General features: G+C 33.1%; 2 protein-coding genes across 4 annotated transcripts in view; both read right to left on the bottom strand.

Moving 5' to 3' along the window:
- Positions 1-1,420: 1,420 nt before the first annotated feature.
- LOC127167141 (neuronal acetylcholine receptor subunit alpha-4) lies at positions 1,421-13,894 on the bottom strand. Its single transcript, XM_051112986.1, has 7 exons — positions 13,801-13,894; positions 5,966-6,132; positions 5,512-5,556; positions 5,306-5,415; positions 2,595-3,736; positions 1,525-1,541; positions 1,421-1,453 (listed from the first exon to the last, which is right to left on the bottom strand). Exons 1-7 carry the CDS (start codon positions 13,892-13,894, stop codon positions 1,421-1,423), a joined length of 1,608 nt encoding a protein of 535 aa, XP_050968943.1.
- Positions 13,895-14,396: 502 nt separating this feature from the next.
- LOC127166734 (potassium voltage-gated channel subfamily KQT member 2) overlaps positions 14,397-20,590 on the bottom strand; it is a 47,343-nt gene continuing 41,149 nt past the window's right edge. For 2 of the 3 annotated variants that reach the window (XM_051112248.1, XM_051112249.1), the window contains 3 exons: positions 19,975-20,106; positions 16,189-16,312; positions 14,397-15,130 (listed from right to left, as the gene is read on the bottom strand). In XM_051112248.1, coding sequence (XP_050968205.1) covers positions 14,408-15,130; positions 16,189-16,312; positions 19,975-20,106 — 979 coding nt within the window. In that variant the 3' untranslated portion in view covers positions 14,397-14,407. Of the gene's footprint in view, positions 15,131-16,188; positions 16,313-18,166; positions 18,263-19,974; positions 20,107-20,590 lie in introns of all 3 variants that reach the window. The other variant, XM_051112250.1, reaches the window with a different exon arrangement.

The raw sequence follows: 20,590 nt of genomic DNA, 5'->3' as shown, positions 1-20,590 counted from the left end.
GTAACATGCTAATCATGCTAGAAACATGATAACAACATCCTAATCATGCTAGCAAATTGCTAATCATGCTAGAATCATGCTAGTAACATGTTAATCATCCTAGAAACATGCTAGTAACTTGCTAACCATGTTAGAATCATGCTAGTAACATGCTAATCATCCTAGAAACATGCTAGTAACTTGCTAACCATGTTAGAATCATGCTAGTAACGTGCTAATCATGCTAGAAACATGATAACAACATGCTAATCATGCTAGAAACATGCTAGTAACATGTTGATTGTGTTAGCAACTTGCTAATCATGCTAAAATCATGCTAGTAACATGCTAATCATGTTACAAACATGCTAGTAACATGCTAGTAACATGTTAAACTTGCTAATCATGGTAACAACATGATAGTAACACCATAGCAATCACCCTGAGTACCCTAGCAACCGCCTAGCAACACCTTAACAACCACCCTGGGTACCCTAGCAACCACCTAACAACACCTTAGCAACCACCCCCGAGTACCCTAGCAACCGCATAGCAACACCTTAGCAACCACCCCCGAGTACCCTAGCAACCGCATAGCAACACCCTAGCAAACACCCTGAGTACCCTAGCAACCGCCTAGCAACACTATGGCAACCACCCTAGCAACCACCCTGAGTACCTTAGCAACTGCCTTACAACACCTTAGCAACCACCCTGCGTACTCTAGCAACCACATAGCAACACCCTAGCAACCACACTGAGTACCCTAGAAACTGCCTAGCAACACCTTAGCAACCACCCTGCGTACCCTAGCAACCACACAGCAACACCTTAGCAACCGCCCTAGCAACCACCCCAGGTACCCTAGCAACCACCCTGAGTAACCTAGCAAACCACACAGCGACACCACATCTAACTATTTTTCTAATAGACTGCATTGCCTTCAAAACATTCAGACTTTAATCTTTCAAACTATTTTAAACTGAAAACAGTTAAACTTAACTTAAAACATTTAAAACTTTCTGGCTAGGCTTTTTCAAGCCAACTTAAAGTTTGTCTACGAACTTTACTATCTAGTTTAATATATTGATTTAAAATATATTAATGTGTGAGGAGTTTTGTTTCTTTAAATAATAATAAGAGACCTCAAAATTATTTATTTCTAAGAAAAAAATGTACCTTTGGGAATGTCAAACATTGATGATAATACATTCATTGCACATTTAATTTACACCCATCAGATAATATTTTAACAACGTTTACAATATATTAACAAGAATATAAACAACAGAAGAATGAGAAGAAAACAGCATCTACAATTTTATAAGCAATTTTATAAGTATTTTTATAAATACAATAAGCATTGTGATGTTCATAAGCTCCAGATCTGTGTGTTTTGTGGGGTTTTATTGACTCCATCATGATGAAGATGGTCATCAGATCATTCCAGCCCACCATGGAGGGAGGAAGAGGCCTACAATACCCAGAATGCACACTAATATAAACATCCACAGGAAGAGGCGATCGATGACCATGGCCACATACTTCCACTCTTCCCTCACCTGAAATAAACAAAGAACATTGTGGTCACGGAGTATTTATAAAATGCCAACCACCTCATTTTATGTTAAAACGCATATATTTGTATTCAAATTTATAATTGACCTTATAAATTCACATCTATCTATCTATTGAGAGAGAGAATATAGATGTAAATAAGGTCACCATTTGTCATGCAATGATTAAAAATGTACAAAAAAGACAGAAACATGGATATGTTTATTTTAGACAAACAATTTTGTTTAATTTCCTTGTATTTTTGTCATGCAATAATTAAAAATTAATTATTAAAAACATTATTAAACATAAATGTTTCTTATTTTAGATAAACATTTTATGTTTTTAAAACTGATTTTAATATATAATGTAAACACACATACATATAATGATTTTATTATTGCAAAATATATATATTTTTTTGCAATTTAATTATTGCAATTATTGTAATTACTTTATTGCAATTTATTTTTTTCAGTGTCATGCAATAATTAAAAAATACAATAACATGGACATTTTTAATTAAACATCAAGTTTTGTTTAAAAATCAGCATAAAATTACTTATTTTTTTGCAGTTGACTTAAATAGCCCTGCAGTTTGGCAAATGTTGACAAATGTTAACAAAAAACGGAATTTTGTCATGCAATAATTACAAATGTATTATTAAAAACATTATTAAAACATAAATGTTTTTTTATTTTAGATCAACACAGTATTATGTTTTTTTACATTTATTTTAATATACAGTATAATGTAAACACACACACATGATTTTAATTATTGCAATACAATTACATTTTGCACATGTTGCAGTTATTATAATTAATTTATTGCAATTAAGTTATTGCAATATGTCATGCAATAATTAAAACATTTTTTTTTTCACTTTTTATGTTTAAAAATGTAAATAAAATATGTTTTTTTTTTAAGTTTACTTAAATAGTCCTGTAGTTTGATGAATGTGACTCACATCCAAATCAAAAGTAAATGTGATGTCAAGAGATATAATAAAAGTCAAGCAAGTTTAAGCTACTCAAAAGGAAATCACATAACAGACGTACAGACAAATCAGCTTGTTGGACACGCAGGTGATCAGCGATGTCCTGAACTCCTTCAATGGCCAGTCGTGTAGCATGAGATGGAGTGAATTGTGGATGTTCTCCAGTGCTGCTCATTTTGGAGATTTTTCTGGAGGGCGTCCATTGATCCTGTTCGTGCAGATGACAATACTGGACGCTACGTGAGCGATAACGTGCGCTGGCGTTATCTCGCTCTCCAATGTTGATCTCCACACTGTGTGAGCGAGTGTTTGATCGGCCTGTGTTTGTGCATGTTGATGCAAATGGATGCATGAAAGCAGAATGCACCAAGTTTCTCTTCATAGGAATGGATAAACCTGATTCCTTCTTCTCTTCGTCATCCCACACAGAAGCAGTGCTGCTCTTCTTCCTCTTCCGAGAATCAACAGATGTTCTTCGCAAGTTCTTCTGCAACACAGGAGGCTTCTTGATGAAGAGGAACCTGGGCATGATGTCTAAGAAGAACCTACGGACCCATTCAGGCATCGAATGGGTCTCTGGCGACCTGTGATGCACATTCAGCACAAACACGGTGATGATGATGGAAAGCGTGACGAATATCATGGTGAAGAGCAGGTATTCGCCAATCAGAGGAATCACCAAAGACGTGGATGGAATGATTTCCGTAATAAGCAAGAGGAAAACAGTGAGCGATAGGAGGACGGAGATGCACATGGTGACTTTCTCTCCGCAGTCGGACGGGAGGTAGAAGACCAGCACGGTCAGACACGAAATGAGCAGACAGGGTACGATGAGGTTGATGGTGTAGAAGAGCGGCAGTCTCCTGATGATGAAGGAGTAGGTGATGTCGGCGTACACTTCAGGGCAGCACTCGTATTTCTTGAGGTTGTATGTGGCGACGGCGCTGCTGATCACCCATTCGCCGCTCTCCCAGTAGTCCATGCGGTCTGCGCTGTCGGCCGTGCGGATAAGATCGATTTTGCCGCGGTCGTACGTCCAGGAACCGAACTTCATGGTGCAGTTCTGCTGGTCGAAGGGGAAGAATGTGACGTCAATGCTGCAGGAGCTCTTGTAGATGGCTGGTGGGATCCAGGTCACTCGTCCGTCGTGGAACAGGTGAGCTTTGGTCAGGTGAGTCACAGTGAAATCACCGTCTGCACTGCAGAAACACAACATCATACAGCTCTTCATTTTACTTGTGCCTTCACAAAACATTTTCAAGCACGATTTTTGAAGAATGTTCTCATTGGTCTTTTCCATTCAATATTTACAAAAGATAGCTAACTTTAAATAAACAAGTCTTTCAAACACCTGTAAATATGTGTCAAGACACAAGTCACACCCAAGGAAGTTTAAAATACCTGGAGAGCATTCCCATGTCCATGTTATACAATGCTCGAAAATAAAATAAAATAAAATGAAATAAAATAAAATAAAATAAAATAAAAATGAAGGCTTCCTTGCAAAAACAAATAACTGTTTTTTTTTACTCATGTTTTTATATATTATTATGTTTTATTGTGTTTTATCGTGTTAGTTAGCTGTATTTTTTCTTACTTAATCAAAATAACACAACTGCAGTTTGATTGAGATTAACTGGAATGCACAATGAAAAAACATGATTTTTGTTTTTTGATAAATTGATAATTTATCAAAATAAATTGTTCAAAATGAACTCTTCAAATGTTGTTTAGAAATTTTATTTCTTCAATATACGCTAGTGTTATTTTAGTGTTATTGATATACTAACTTTAATTTTTTTCACTTTAATTTAAGTCAAAGCTTTAGTAACTTGTATGTTATGCATTTTTATAATTTTTATGTCTGTATAGCTTTTTGTATTTTTGTATTGTATTTTTATGTAGTTTTAGTTTTTATTTATTTTAGTACTTCAAGTTGAACTAAACAAAAATGAGAAATGTTGATATGTTAAAATAATAATGTTGATCGAATAAAATAAGATAAAATAATAAATCATTTTTTATTTCTGTTTTTTTCCCCCAAATATTTTTTTTTTTACCATTATTATTATTATTATTATTATTATTATTATTATTATTATTATTATTATTTTATTTATTTATTTTTATTTTTTAGGTTTATTAATGGAGGCTTTTGGGGCCTAGTGAGGAAAATATTAAGTGAATAATGCCTTTTTCCTCACATTAACATATCATGGACTTTTTTTGCCTTACTTTTTTATTTTATTTTATTATTTTTTTTTGATCTGTCTATATTCACTTTCATTGTATGGAAAACAATTTTCCTATTCCATTTAGCTATTTTCAATGGAAAAAAAGAGAGTAAAACAGGGTTTATAATGATGTGGTTAGTAAGTGACAAAATATAAAAATAAACCAATTTAGCCTATATGCAGTTTTGACTCAAATGGTTATATTAAAATCATCTTCTAATAATATTAAAAGAGCTTAAATGTCAGTGACATCCCAAAAACAGCATGCTGCATTCTGTCACCTTCAGTTAAAACCCCTGAATCACATTTTTATGCTGTTGCTTCTTCTAGAGAATATAATAAATGAACCCTAAAAGATGATACATCTGAATTATGCTGGTTTACACTTTTATACATTAATAAAATGTAAAATAAAAGCCTAACTGTAAAATGCACACACAGACTGATGCAGAACGTATCGTACTGTGGCGCCCCCTATGGAGTCGGTTTGTAACTGCAGCCGGTTAATCAGGTGTCTTTTTTTTGAACACCTACTTGTTATACAACACTATATCGGGCTTCCAGATGAACTGCGCCGGTATCCGCATCGAGGTGATGTTCTCATAGTCCACGGGCCTCCAGCGGAGCCGGTAATCGTGCCATTCCTGCTGGAGAGAAAGGCCGTGATTACATGAGCTTTCAGGAATCAGGATGAGTCAGAGCAGGACAGAGAAGCGTGTTTTTAACAGGGAAACACTCACTTGTTTCACCCACACATTTGTGGTCATCATCTGATTTTTCTCATCCTGATGAGAGACATAAAATAACCGTGACATTTAATGCAACAACCACAGCATAATGCTTTGACTATTATGTTCGTGATCTGTAAAATACAAAATGGGCTATTACAACACCAGAGCAAATTTGTTTATGAGGAAGTAGATGATGTTATCAAACCCCAAAAATAAGCTTGGAAATAATTTTTGCAGTTTCAATAAAAAAGGGGAAACGAATCATGTCTGGATATAAAATACATGCAACAGCTTATATCTGAAGTTTGTTGCAAAATGTTTTGATATAAACAAATGAGTTTGAGTACAGGAAGAGTTTGATTACATTTATAATGTGTCATGGCAGTGTCACTTTTACATCTGGATGCCATCTGCTGGCTTATAGAGAGATCAGTGTATTTCCTACAGGAAATGCATATTGTACCACATCAATGATCTGGGCGATGGACAGTCCAAAGCGGACGTGAACCACATCAGAGATGTTCTGAACCGGACGGGCCAGTTTACTGTATCCTGTGAGCAGAAACCTCAGCAGACGGTCTTCAGCCTGAACTTCACCGCAACAGACTAGAGATGAAGAAGAAAAAAGAAAAAAACAGTCTTCATAAAAAAATGCACATGCACAGGATTTTTAATAGTCAGATATATAGAGATCAAATAGAGACATCTGCTATTCTGATGTTTCTCCTATAAGAAAACAAAACAAAACAATCTGGTTTTAGAAGAAATGCTCAGATTTATATGGGAACCAAAGTCTGCAATCATAAGTCATAAGAGAATGCAATATGGACTCATTAACTTGCAAAAAATAAATAAATAAAACAAAATAAAAACCATAACATTTTAACAAAACAGAAATGGATAAAAGACAATACTACAATTTTTATAAATATTTTGAATTTAATTAAATTTTTATATTTTATATTTTTGTGATATTTTTAATTTTAGTTAAATGTTTAGTAATTTTGTTGTTTTTGTCATTGTTGTTGTTATTATTTTAAATGTCTATGTCATTTGTTTTGTTTGTATTTTTACTTTGAGTTGGTAAATCAAGTTAAACTAAATGCAAATAAAATTTTAAATTTTAAGTTTTTTTGTTTGCATGTCATTTTTTTACAGTTCAGTTTTATTTACATAAACATATTTTATGGTTTTAGTTTTAGTGTTAATTAACCCTTCTCCTTTGAATTCTGTGCTAATACAAAAGTAAACACATTCAATCATTTAAATATAGTTAATACTTTAAACAAAGTACATTCTTTTTTTTTTAGAACAATTAATTTTTATTTTTGCATTGTGACATTTTCATTATTTTTCATGACATGTTCATGTTTCTTAATTAAATTAGGCTTAATTTTCTTTATAAATAAATAAAACTCTAAATACCTCTGGCACCATATACTGTACCATGTTATGAAGGCATTTTCTGTATTGATTTTTTTATAGGAACTTATTTTTAACACACATTTCATTGTTTTATGTTAAATGGTTAAAGGAAATGTCTGAAAGTTAATAGAAAAGGTACTGGTAATTTTCTGTCAGAACATTATCAGATTTCTACAGATTTTTTTATTCACAGTAAATATATAAATACATAATTTAATTTCCCCCTCTGGAATTTGGGAAGAAATATGACCCAGATTTTATTTATTTTTTTCATAAAATGCATTAAAAATATTTTTCAACATGAATGCGTTCCTTGTTGCATTAGTGATGTGTACTCTCTAAAGATGCTGTGCTTTACCTTGAGGAGGATAAACCAGCAGAAGGACCAAAAGATGAAGACAGTGAGGCATGATCAAGCATCTGTGTTCCTGCTGTTTTCTGGACAGCGTCTCTCAGAGGATCTTCGGTGTCCTTGATCTGTTTTTTTGTCCTAAAAACTTCCAAAAGAACGTACAATTCTGTCCCTCGACACTCAGAATGAAGTGTTTCCACACTTTTAGTGAAGAGCTCAGATCATAAATGTGCTTCTCACCAATCTGCTTTAATTTTGCATGCATTTCAGGAAATATGGAAATATTATCTCTTTCCTTCACTACAAATGTCTTGACTGGAAGAAAACCTCTCAAACACACACATTAAGCATCACTCCCTGGAGGAAAAGGACTGGCTTTCTCTTAGACACTCAGCTTTCATTCAATGCATCTGGGACCTTCGGACCCTTCCGGCAACATCCGGCTCCATTCACACAGAGCACATCAGGTCATCTGCATTCACAGTCTTCATCGATGTCACGCTCGGCATCCATCACGCTTTAAATGACGCGATGCCCCGCCCACATCTGAATGTGGCATTGGAGGTCATGCTAAATGTGATGCTTTATTTCACACTCATGTTCTTCACGCATATATTCATGAAAGTGCATGTGTGCAAGATTTATGCACACTTCAAGAGGCTGCTAATGGACCAATTCCATTACATACATAACAAACTTCCACTTTCATGTGATAACAAGCCCACAAAAACATGTTCAGGTCAGAAAAACTGTTTTAGTGAAGCGAGACATCATCAGATGAACATGAACGACAGCAGCATCTGAACTTTCTGATATACAAAGTTTATTGTACATTTGCCCATGAGCTCATGGATCTGAGTGACTACACGACGGATATGCTACATAATAATCAAAAGCTATATAGATATGGCATTCAGCGGTTCAAAACATGCCGGCAAGCATTTACCTTTCTTGAGAAGAAAAATAAAAGACAACAGTGCTCATCATTTGTGAAAAACAGCAGTCGTGGATTTGATCCGAGACTGTCGCGTAAACATAGGTGTGATGATAAAATGGCATTAGCTAAAGCTGTGTGGCGTGTTAGCTGTAAAACAACATTTCTGTCAGTGTGAATCGCATAAAAGTCACTTAACACACGTAGACAAGAAACTTAAGGCTTGCAGGATGTGTGACATGCGCGGGCCGTGTAGTATCGCCAACTTTCCTTCTGCTGGATTCATGCGCTCGTTTAAAGATGACTATGGAAGGTCGTTTCCACCACGGGAATAAAGAATAAAAAGGTAAATGTGATTTTTATTTAAATCTCACAGATCTGAGAAGAAAAGTCTGAATTGCGAGAAAATAAAAAAGTCGCAATTACTTTTTAAATAAAGAAAGAAATGAAAACAAAATTGTTAGGTGTGAACTCTGAATGGAGAGAAAGTCAGAGGTCTGAGCTTATGTCTTGCAATTCTAATCTTTTTCTCAGAATTACTGGGAGAAACATCCGAATATAAACATATAATAAAAAAAATAGAAGCTCGTAATTGCAGGATACAAACTCAGAATACTAACTTTGAATAGGTTATAGCTCACAGTTCAGATTTTTGTACTCACAATTCTAAAAAAACAAAACAAAAAAAAAGAATTCTGAGATACAGGATCTGCATTTACAATATATAAACTAAATCTAAGATATAAACTCAAATTTGTGATATATAAACAGAAATATGATACAAACTCAGACTTCTGACTTTCTGGTAATTCTGAGTTTATAACTTTTTTTTCTCACAATTCTGATACAACAACAATTGATATAAACTCAATTATGAGATATAAAGTCAGAATTATGAGATATAAACTCAGAATAACGAGATATAAAGTCATAATTATGAGACATAAACTCAGAAAAATGAGATATAAATTAAGAAAAATGAGATATAAGCCCAGAATTATGAGATATAAACTCAAACTCAGAATAACTAGATATAAAGTCATAATTATGATATACAAAAGTCATAATTATGAGATATAAACTCAAACTCATAATTCTAAGATATAAACTCAGAATTCTGAGATATAAATTCAGAATTATGAGATATAAAGTAATAATTATGAGATATAGTCAGAAAAACGAGATATAAACTCAGAATTAGGATAACGAGATATAAACTCAGAATTGAGATATAAAGTCAGAATTATTAGAGACAAACTTAGAATTATGAGATAAACTCAGAATTACAAGATAAAAACTCAGAATTACAATATAAAAAGTCAGAATTATGAGATATAAACTCAAACTCAGAATTGCAAGATATAAACTCCGAATAAACATAGAATTATGATATAAAGTCAGAATTGTGAGTAAAAAAAGCTCAGAATTGTGAAATAAAGTCGCTATTACCTTTCTTATTTTTTTATTTTGTGGTGAAAAACAGCTTCCATAGATGGCAAATAATGTGGTCAACCTGGTTTCTGAGAAGCGCCAAGCTAAGATTTCTTCCTCAAACAAGTATTTAACATTCAAAAAGCAAATATTTTGGTCTGTGGTGATAAAATTAAGTAGATTTTGGTAGTAAAAGCAAGACTAGCAACTTTCTTGCTAAAAGACCATGACTTTTCCCAGCTAAATGAACGCTGGTTAGTGCTGGTCGTTCTGGTGAGAGTAATTGACCACGTAAGTCTTGCTGGTTAAACTAATTAAAAATCTTGTTGGTGCAGAATCACTAATTGCACATATGCAGTTCACAAAATCATCTATCACAAAGATTTACTCATAGAAGTTCATTAAGTTTTCGCAAACCCATTCTCGCGCCACAGAAGCCGGTTATGTTTGTCTGTTGTGTAGATCTACAAACTAGTACGTGAAAGTTGAGTCTGTACAGTGAAAACAAAACGACAGCATTTAGAAATACATTCACAAGCATTTTAGAACCAAACTCAAGACTTTAAGTAAACATTTACACACAACAGGAACAAAACCGACAGCGTTATAAAAGATACCAAAGGCAATTTAGCAAAATACAGTAGATTCTTTGGAAAACAAATTGAAATTAAGCAAGGCAGCTGTGACGATATTCAACTCAAATCACTGTTACAGATTCACTGGGACTGAATGTGCAGAACTCAGCTGTCGCTTACAAACAAGTACTGTGCTGTTACCGTAGTACAGTGACGGTTTTAGATGACAATACCATATTTATGCAGCATGGTATTTACATGGTACACCAAGGTACTTCAAAGAATACCAGGGTATTGATGTAGTACTTTTTTGTAAGTGATTGTCGGCTTCAGAACTGTCACATGACCCAACTGAACCAATGACTTACATCTACATGTCTCTGTTAGGCTAAATGATATTCAATGGTCATTTACCACAGTATTCCGACTGTACATTATGTAATTATTGTATGTCATATGAATCCAGGAAGTCATTCTGCTGCTTCTGCTGAATGGTAAGCATTTTGCATGCAAACCTGAGAGGCCGGGGCTAGTTGTCACACAGCGAAAAAGGTTTCAAGTCAAAAGTGAAAATACACCAACACTCCTCTAGCAATTTTTGTGTTTGTTACTGTCATTTTTTGAATTAGCTAGTATTGCATATTTCAAACAAATGTACTTTTAACATGACTATCACAGTGTAAAAAACAATTTGAGTCAACTTAAAATAATTTGTTACCCCACTGCCTTAAAAATTTTAACTCAAAAAAGTTTAGTCAACTTGAAATGTTAAATGTTAAATGTTGGAATGTTAAATGCGAAATGACAACTTAGGAATTTAAGTTGTGCTTTTAAATTTAACAAACCAATATTTTAGTTAAGTCAACTTGAATATCTCAGTTGTCACTTAGTACAACATAACATTTGAAGTAGACCAAAACTTTTTCAGTTTACTGAACTTAAAATTTTAAGGCAGCAGGATAAATTGTTTTAAGTTGACTCAACAAAGAGTGTTTTTTTGTTTTTTTACCACAGGAGGTTCCCTTTGTAACTTACATCGTGTAGTGTGACAACATGCCCCATATACACTGTAAAAATGATTTTTCAAATGGTATTGGAGTACATTTTACAAGAAAAACAATACTGTTTTTACTCAATGTTACTTTCCAGTTCTTCATCTTTATTTGTGAATTTAACTACACTGTAAAAAACAATTTGTTGAGTCAACTTAAAAAATTTTTTTAACCTGGCTGCCTTAAAATTTTAAGTTCAGTCAACTCAAAAAAAGTTTATTCAACTTGAAATGTTAAATTATACTAAGTGACAACTTAGATATTTGAGTTGAATCAACCTAAAATTTTAAGGCAGCTGGGTTACTTAAAATTCAAATTATTTTAAGCTGACTCAACAAATTGTGTTTTTTTTTTCAGAGTTGTTTTTTTTTTTTACAGTGTAGTTGTTAAATCCTACACCAGCTGTTTTCATAAGTTTGATTTTTCAGCAAATGCATGAACTGATAAAATATAAACCCTGCGTGCAATGTAAGTCTCTTTGGATAAAAGCATTTTCCAAATGCATGCATGTAAATGAACTATTTTTCCTGAGCAATAGGGTTTTGTAATCAAGACATTTAGGATTTTGTCTGTAAATAAATCTTTAAATTAAATTTTTTTTTTAACTGTGTGACAGCGAGCCCTGGTCTCCCCCTATCAGTCCAACACAAGCAGCAGATGAACAGCATTAAAGGGAGTGTTAGAGAAAGACTGCGGCGACTGATATGGAAGACGGATGATGTAAACAAACTATCCTCTTTGGAGATGTGCAGTCTGCATGTGTGAAGTGCTGTAGAACAGATACGGATGATTTCTACAGAAAACATACATTAAATCCGGTCAGCTGTCCGGTCTCGATACAGACATTTTAGTTTAGTATGGTTTCTACCAATAAAACAAACAGTAAAAGGCAACAGAACATTAATTACATCAGAACAAGGCAAAACGACACGGTGCATTTCTCGTGTGCTCTCAGTACATTAGTGCATTCAGAAAGTATTTTCCCTGTGTCATGAGTGTGTACAGATTCAGCTAACAGATGGGGAAACTAAATGATTAGTTCATGATCATCTTTACTACATCTGGCCCTCATGTTTTCTGACGGCATGTATTCAAAAATGAGATGATTCATATGTAAGCTGAATGATCGTGAAGCAGACACATTACGTTATTAAACGGATATTTTGTTGTTACAGAAATAGTTTTAGAAATCGCTTTGGAAGGTTTAGTATCTTTAAGAAAAGAAAAATATTGGCAGAAAATAGGCTTTTTGTTATTATTTCAAGAAGCTGTTAATTTGCAGTATGAAATTAACTTTAAATATACATTCTTTCTAAATATTCCTAATTTCTTGACATGCAAATTATTAATCCAGGGAGTATTAAAAAACTGTAAACTTGAGAGAAAGTGATATTTTATATTTCATATGTACTTGCTGTGAATTTCCTAACCATGGTAATTAATTAAGGGAATATTGTGATCAACATTTATGTGACCTGGTTTAGAGACGTTTCAAAATTCACAAGCTGTCGTCAAGTACATTCACAAGCGAACATGGACGACATGGTACTACAGAGACATGTTTTAAAGGGATAGTTCACACTAAAATCCCAGTTCTCTCATTATTTACTCACTCTCATGTAATTTTAGTAACTTTTGATTTATATTGTGCCTTTTTTATGAACTAGGCTCTTCCTGTAGCAGATCTACTGTAACAGTAGATCACTGCAAAGGTTATGGGTTCAAATCCCACAGAAGGCAAGAACTTATACAACGTGTGCCTTGAATGTAGGGCTGCAAAATAAATAGCATTTAAATCATAATCACGATTTATGCTTCTGCTAATTTGGTTATGTATCCTGAACACATTTAATTGTAATGTGGCATTTGCGTTATCATGAATTGGTAACAAGCCTCCACAAGTGCTCAGAGTTGCAGTTGCCAGATGTCAAGAGCTTAAATCCCCAATAAATCCCTCATTTTGTTCATAAATCAATACAGCACATTTTCTGCATAGTGCATTACTTAATTGTTGTTTTGCATGGTCATTTGCACTGTTTTCTGCAACTAAATCTGTGAGAAACTCACACAGCAAAAAAAAAAAAAAAAAAAAAAATCTGGCCAAAATATATTTTAAAAATATGTTAAATATGTGATGTAAACTGTTAAGCTCAATTAAATTTCAATCTTCATATACCAAAATATGTATTTCAGGACAAGAAAATACATTTCCAATTTCCAATCTCACTATTCATTATTTACTCTCATTCATCATGTGTAATAAAATGAAATGTATGTAGGGAAAAAATATTTTTAAATGCTATAAAATAAATGCATATATATATATATATATATATATATGTGTGTGTGTGTGTGTGTGTGTGAAAATATTAAAAAAAGGGGCAAAAACATATATTGGTAGAAAATATATTTCTGTAAATAAATTTTAAAACATATTTTAGCAAATACATCTTTTGCCCAATTTTTGTGTATTTTGAAAAAAAAAAAAAAAAAAAATATATATATATATATATATTTTTTTTTTTTTTTTGAGCAAAATAATCACAATTAACCATTTAACATTTATTGTGCAGCCACAATTGAATGCAATGTCGCTTTGGATAAAAGCATTTGCCAAATTCATAAATGTACCTTCATTATATTTTTATGATGCTTTTGTGTAGTTTTGGTTCTTTCTGGAGGTTGACAGATGCCAAAACTGCTCTTATATATTTAAAGATATTAAATATCTTCTTTTCGTGTTGCACAGAAGAAAACAAGGCATGTCGTTTAGGACATGAGGGTGAGTAAATAACGACAGGATGTTTGCGATATTTTTGAGTGAACGATCCCTTTACCCAGCTGACGATGTGAATCCATGAGATGTTCTTAAAGATGCAAACGCACCACATATGAAATGACAAAGATTCTCCCAGCGTCCCTCACGTTAAAATCCGTCCTCCAGACATGAGATGGATAAGCAAGTGCTCGGCTCCCAAAAGCCACTGCATTGCATCTTCATTGCGTCTCGCCGTTTCCACCGTTTCTTCCGCTCGTGGAGCTGCGCGCGCAAGAGAAATGCTGCGTTTCAAACACGCAAATGCAGTCCGGCGCGCATTTGGCTCCAGAAGCAGGTCGAATCCCAGATTCGCGAGATTTACTTTGTGCCGGACCATCCTCTGTCTGCGTAGGCGCCGTCTCCGGTGGCGGAATGGGGCGACGGGGCGCACAGATCAGAGTCCGTGTCCGACTCGCCCTCGGCGATGTACGGCCTGACTTTAGCGCAGCGCGACACGCCGCTGAAGTAGGCGTTGTTGAGGAAGTCCAGGTTCTCTTTGGACTGCGAGATGCTGAAGCCGCTGAAAGAGCGCTCCAGTTCCTCGTGGTCCACCGAGGGGATCGATATGGACGTGTCGCTCTCGGCTCCGGCCTGCTGCTGGGAAAGAGCCAGCGGGCGTCCGTCTTCGCCCCGCGACGCGTGATGCTGTCCCGCCCCGCGAGAGCCTCCATTGTGACCGGCGGACGAGCGCTCGTGGGCCGGAGGCGGCGGGATGCGCACTAGTGACGGGTCGGCCATGGGTGACGTTCCCTGGGCGGGTTCGGGGTGGGTGTGAGGGTGCCAGGACGTGGAGGGCGGGCAGTGGTGGTTGACGCAGGTCGACGGTGGCGGGTCGAAGTTCTTCTGGCCAGCCGAGCTGTTGGAGCGGATGATTTTGGTAATGGAGCCGCTCTTCTCCATGTGCTCCACCGGACTGTGGTACGGCGGCGCCGGGTCCGGCTCCTTAGAGGCGAAGTAAGCATCCGTCTCGGACTGCGGGATGCCCATACGCTGGATGTAGATGTTGACCAGGAAATCAAGCTTCCTCTCCATTGACATCACCTTAAAAAGAGAGAAAATAAAATTATTTGAATGAATGAATGATTTTTTTAATATATATATATATATATATATATGCTATTTAAATATATTTTAACTGAAATATGTTTCAAAATATATTTACAGAAATATATTTTCTATCTATCTATATATATATATATATATATATATATTAACATTTTTTGTATATTTTCATATATATATATATATAAAGCATTTTATTTTTATATCATTATATATATATATATATATATATATAAATTTAAAGCATTTAAAAATATATTTTGCAAGTACAAGTATTTCATTACTTTATTTTGTATGTTGCTCTTATATTAAATATATTACATTACAATTGTAATACATAGAATAAACATTTTATATAAAAGTTCAGTCTATAAATCAAACATTTTCATTATAATTAAACAATTAATGTAATACATAATATAAACATTTTAGATGTGATTAATATGATTCAAAATGAATAAACAAATAATTCAACACATAAAAAACATCTTAGTTATTATAAAAAAAAAAATCCAATATAAAAACCATACAATATAGTTATAATTAAAAAAGATTTAATATATAAAATATATACTTTTTTATGATAATTATTATTTATTATAAAACATGAGCATTTTAGGTTTGATTAAAAAAATCAATACTTACACATTTTACTAATGATTTAAAAAATGCACATTGCATGTTTTATGTAATATGTATAACTAGCACAATTTTCATTATCAACATGTTTTAGGTGAAGAACAAAAATATATATTTTTTTCAGTTGTACATTACATTTTTTTTTATTTAGTTTAAGAATTTAGTTAGAAACTTCAAACATAACTTAATTTGGACATCAAAGTTATGGCTGAAATGAAAAAAAATATTATGAAGAATAATTTTCTTTCTGTCAGTTGCAAAATTTAACATTGAATAATCTGTAAAAATAAATAAATCAATAGAAATATTTGCTCTCTTCCACTAATAACACACTGATAAACCCATTATGAATCATACATCAGTGTATTTCACACCGATCTCTTAGCGGTGTGACTAACCTGTTTCTCCACTTTCCCAAGCCGTCCCATCATGCTGGGATCTTCTGGCAGTTCTGCATCCGTGGTTCCTTTAGGACGATCCTTGTCTGTTATAGCAGGACCTCGACCAACAATCTGATCCACTCTAACAATCAATTACAAAGGAGCAAACATCTAGAATAAAAACTTCATAACTCAAAAGAGTCAAACTAAACAAAGTGTTTACTGCAAAAGAAAAAAAAAAAAAGTTTTAGGAGAAAATATGTCTACCAGTGATCCGTTATACACTAAACACAGTTGAACAGAGAAACACAGAAACACACTGCTGATATTTACCAATTGTAATTTAAAATTTATATAATATATTATTTGTATATAAATATAAATATTTAGTACAATATATGTTTTTATTTTAAAAACATATCAAACAAATATCTTTTTTTTGCAAGTTAATTTATCACATTACTGGTTATAAAAAGAATAAATATAGTATAATATATAATATAAATATAATATAATATATAAATATAAATATTTAGTACAATATATTTAGGATAAATTATATTACATATGTAAATAAATATATATCTATTTAAATATATGTATTTTTTATATTTTATTACTATATATTATAAATATATAACAAATTACTTTGAAAAAAAAAACATATCAAACAAATATCTAGTTCTCTTACAAGTTCATTTATCACATTATTAGTTACGAAAAAAGAATAAATATACTGTATATTTATAAAAGTATAAATAATGAATAATTAGCATATTATTATATATAATATATACACATGTGTTTACTACAATATATTTAGGATAAATTATATTAAAATATGTAAATAAATATATATCTATTTAAAAAAATATACTTTTATTTGATTATTATATATTATATATATATATATAAAATTAGTTTGATAAAAAAAACATATCAAACAAATATCTTTGTTTTTTTTTTTACAAATAAATATATTTATAAAAGTATAAATAATTATTATTTGTTATAATAACAAATCTTAATTATTATATGACATATGATACATACATACATAATTGTTCATTTATCACATTATCTAAACTTTTATAATAATAACAAGATTCATTTCAAAGATTTATAAAGTGTTAAAGAAGAAATACGCCATGTATTCTATTTTAAAGCAGAAAGCAGTGTGGGAAATCGATGAATGCATGCAGAGGGAGGGATATGATAATGAGGGGGTCGTGTCCACGCGCAGACAAACAGAGATGATTGGACAGAAAGAGTCAGACCCTCCAGACGGACGTTTTCTGTTGATATTTGCCACTTTTGAACAATGTGTCGATGTGAAATCACATCTTTAGCTGCGTATTACAGTATGAGCTGCACATTTGACACATTATCCAAAGCCGATGGACTACACTAGCAGGGGTGCGTCTGATCCGAGACACTCCGTCTAAATACGGCATCAGAAGTGTTGCTTTGCTCCTTTGGAAAAAGGAGATCGGGGGAATCAAGCATGAAGAAAACATACTGTGCATCATGTGTGGCATGCCCGAAAAAACGCCATGCCGACATGCATACGGGAAATCAGCGATGCTAAATGAAAGGAAAGATCGTTTGGACACGAGCATCTCCATTTGCTGCTTCTTGCTGCCGCAACTCGTCATTTCCACACAGCGGTGCAGGCAAACTAGCTTAACCAGTTTTAGTTCAGCTACATGACTAGTAACGGACCGAAATGTGATATTCGGTTCCCCGCGACTAAACGTCTGTGCAAAAAACACTGCGGCCACCGCAAACAAAGGTCACAAAGTGAATTAGGAGCTCATTATCAGAAGCCGCCCGGAGCGTTCAGGCTTGATGCAATAATAGACTAGTTTGTTTAGGTAGTTTGTGGTAACTGATGTTTCTACTAGCCATGTAGTCTGAAACAGAAGCAGGTTTCTTGGTTGGTCTCTGGAGCGAGATCTAACGCAGGCCCGGGAGATGCAGTTTGGGGCGTCCTAACCTAGAAGAGAACTGGGGCGACTCTTTGGTTCCTTTGGTTGAACACTTCTTTTGGCGAGGGGTGCCGGGACCCGGAGGACCCAATATCATATCTAACCTGGCAAAGCAAATAGAGTAGAGGACAGCACAATGCAGAATGACGTGACACGACCGGCGCAAACCAACAACAACAAACCCTCCAAATATATTCCAGACATACTTCATGGAGATCATTACCAGAAAAAAGCTCTCGCGCTTGCTGTCAGCGATCCACATGTGATCAAAGTATGGTTTCAAAATATGCGCTTGTTCGGAAGCAGGAATATATTTACATGTCAAATCATAACCACATTCGTTTTTTCACACTGGAGGACTGGCCTAAATAAGACGGATGTGACTGTGTTGGATTTATTTGAATAGGTAGGCGGCAATTTATGTGCACTAAGAAGTGTTGTTTTTTAAGGTGTCATGGGTCAATGATGATGACTTCCGTTTTATATGGCATTGAAAAACTTTAATACTATTTTTCAACCAAACTTTAATTTAAAGACTCTAAAAATGGCAAGAGAAAATTTTTTTCTTTAAATTTTTTACATTACAGTTTTCATTTTTCATAATATAAAATATATTTTTTATTTTTTAATATTATTTTCAGTAGCGCTGGGCAACAATTAATCGTGATTAATTGCATCCAAAATATTTTTTTTGTGTACATAACAAACGTGTGTGTATTGTGTATATTTATTATGCATATATAAATACACACACATGCATGTATATATTTAAGAAAAATATGTTATGTTTATACATGTAATATATTTATTTATAACATAAATTATATGAATATTAATATATATATAAAATATACTGTTTGCATTCGTCTTTACAATAATAAATATACACAGTAAACACACATATATATTATAAACAAAAAACTTTTTTTGGATGCAATTAATCACAATTAATCATTGCCCAGCACTAATTTTTAACCTAATTAAAAAAATAAATAATAATAATAATTTAAAGACTTACAAAAATTACAATAAAATATTCAACTTTAAAATGTAATTATAAATATATTAATAAATAACACATTTTAATTAAACAGAATAATTGTATTACATCTGACATCTTTTATGTGCTGTTTCAATGTCAAATTTAAATATGGAATATTTTATATTTTATCATTTATAATGTAATTTTTTACATGCCATAAAATAACTAACTTTTTAATATTTTATTATTTTATCTAATAAAATATATTAACATATTTTCATTACATCCTGAGTATACATATTTTCAAATAGTTTATATTTTACAATATTTGTACAAATATGAATTTCTGAAATTTGTACAAATATTTAATTTTTTAAATATTAATATATATATATATATATATATATATATATATTTATTTTTTTTTTTTTTTTTTTTCAGAGTATGAACTGCCTTTTACATTATTTCTAAATAAATTAATAGATTATTGACCCACATGTGCTGCTCTGAATTGCTAACATATAATATTGTATGTTAATAAATTGTAGATCATGTTTCTCAGTGGAGCATTTGAACACAAAACCGCACATTATGTCACTGAAGACAGTGTTGGGCAGTTTTTGGGTATCATATAGGTACATGTGAGGATTGTTCTGATTCGGACAGATATGAACATCAAACCAGTGAGAGACGTTTAGGAAACCGAGCCATGCAAAACACAACACAACACAACACCGTCTAGTATGTATGAGTCAAGCGTCACTGTCATGTCGGACGGTGTGAGGAGTGTGTGAAGAGAGAAAGAGAAAGAGAAGCAGCTGTATCTGCTCTTGCCTGGACTGCAGATTTTTAATGCGTGCCAGCATGTCCAGATGTCCGGCCGAATACTGCTCAATCACGTCCATCACGTCATACGGCCGCAGACTCTCTTTAAACTTTCGCTTGGACACCATAAACCTCATGATGCTGCGGGGACAGATAATAATCACACACATTATCACGCTTAAAACACTACACACGAAAACAAAGGGTGAGAAGCTCTCCAGAACATGGCCAGGTCATATTTCACCCCAAAAAAGAAGAAAATAAGTTTTGCTTACCTATTTCTAATAAACTAAGACTAAAACCATAAAAAAGTTACTTTTTTACTGAAAAAAAAAAAAAAAAAAAAAAAAAAAATATATATATATATATATATATATATATATATTTCAGCCAATTTGTTACGTTAAATAAAATCAAATAATAATAATAATAAAAAATATATTTTTTTAATTTTACATATTTTAAGCTAGCTGCCAAGACATTTCTCATTTTCATTTATTTGAATTTAATGTATTAAAATAACTAAAACTCATATGAAAATTAATAAAAAACTATATGCACATATTTAAATAAAACCAAAAACTAATAACAATTACAAAATCAAACACACACACACGCGCACAAC

Source organism: Labeo rohita, chromosome 6 (assembly GCF_022985175.1).
Source record: "Labeo rohita strain BAU-BD-2019 chromosome 6, IGBB_LRoh.1.0, whole genome shotgun sequence".
Taxonomy (NCBI): domain Eukaryota; kingdom Metazoa; phylum Chordata; class Actinopteri; order Cypriniformes; family Cyprinidae; genus Labeo; species Labeo rohita.
Note: the sequence above shows the minus strand (reverse complement) of the source record. Positions and strands in the feature narration are given on the sequence as shown.

Excerpts from the sequence above, each read along its gene's own strand:
- LOC127167141 (XM_051112986.1), bottom strand. The coding sequence starts at position 13,894 with ATGAATTTGGCAAATGCTTTTATCCAAAGCGACATTGCATTCAATTGT. Across the intron at positions 6,133-13,800 it reads AATTGTGATTATTTTGCTCA|TTCTTTTTTCTTCTTCATCT; the intron begins AAAAAAAAAAAA and ends AAGACTGTTTTT. Across the intron at positions 3,737-5,305 it reads GATATAGTGTTGTATAACAA|TGCAGACGGTGATTTCACTG; the intron begins GTAGGTGTTCAA and ends GTGTTTCTGCAG.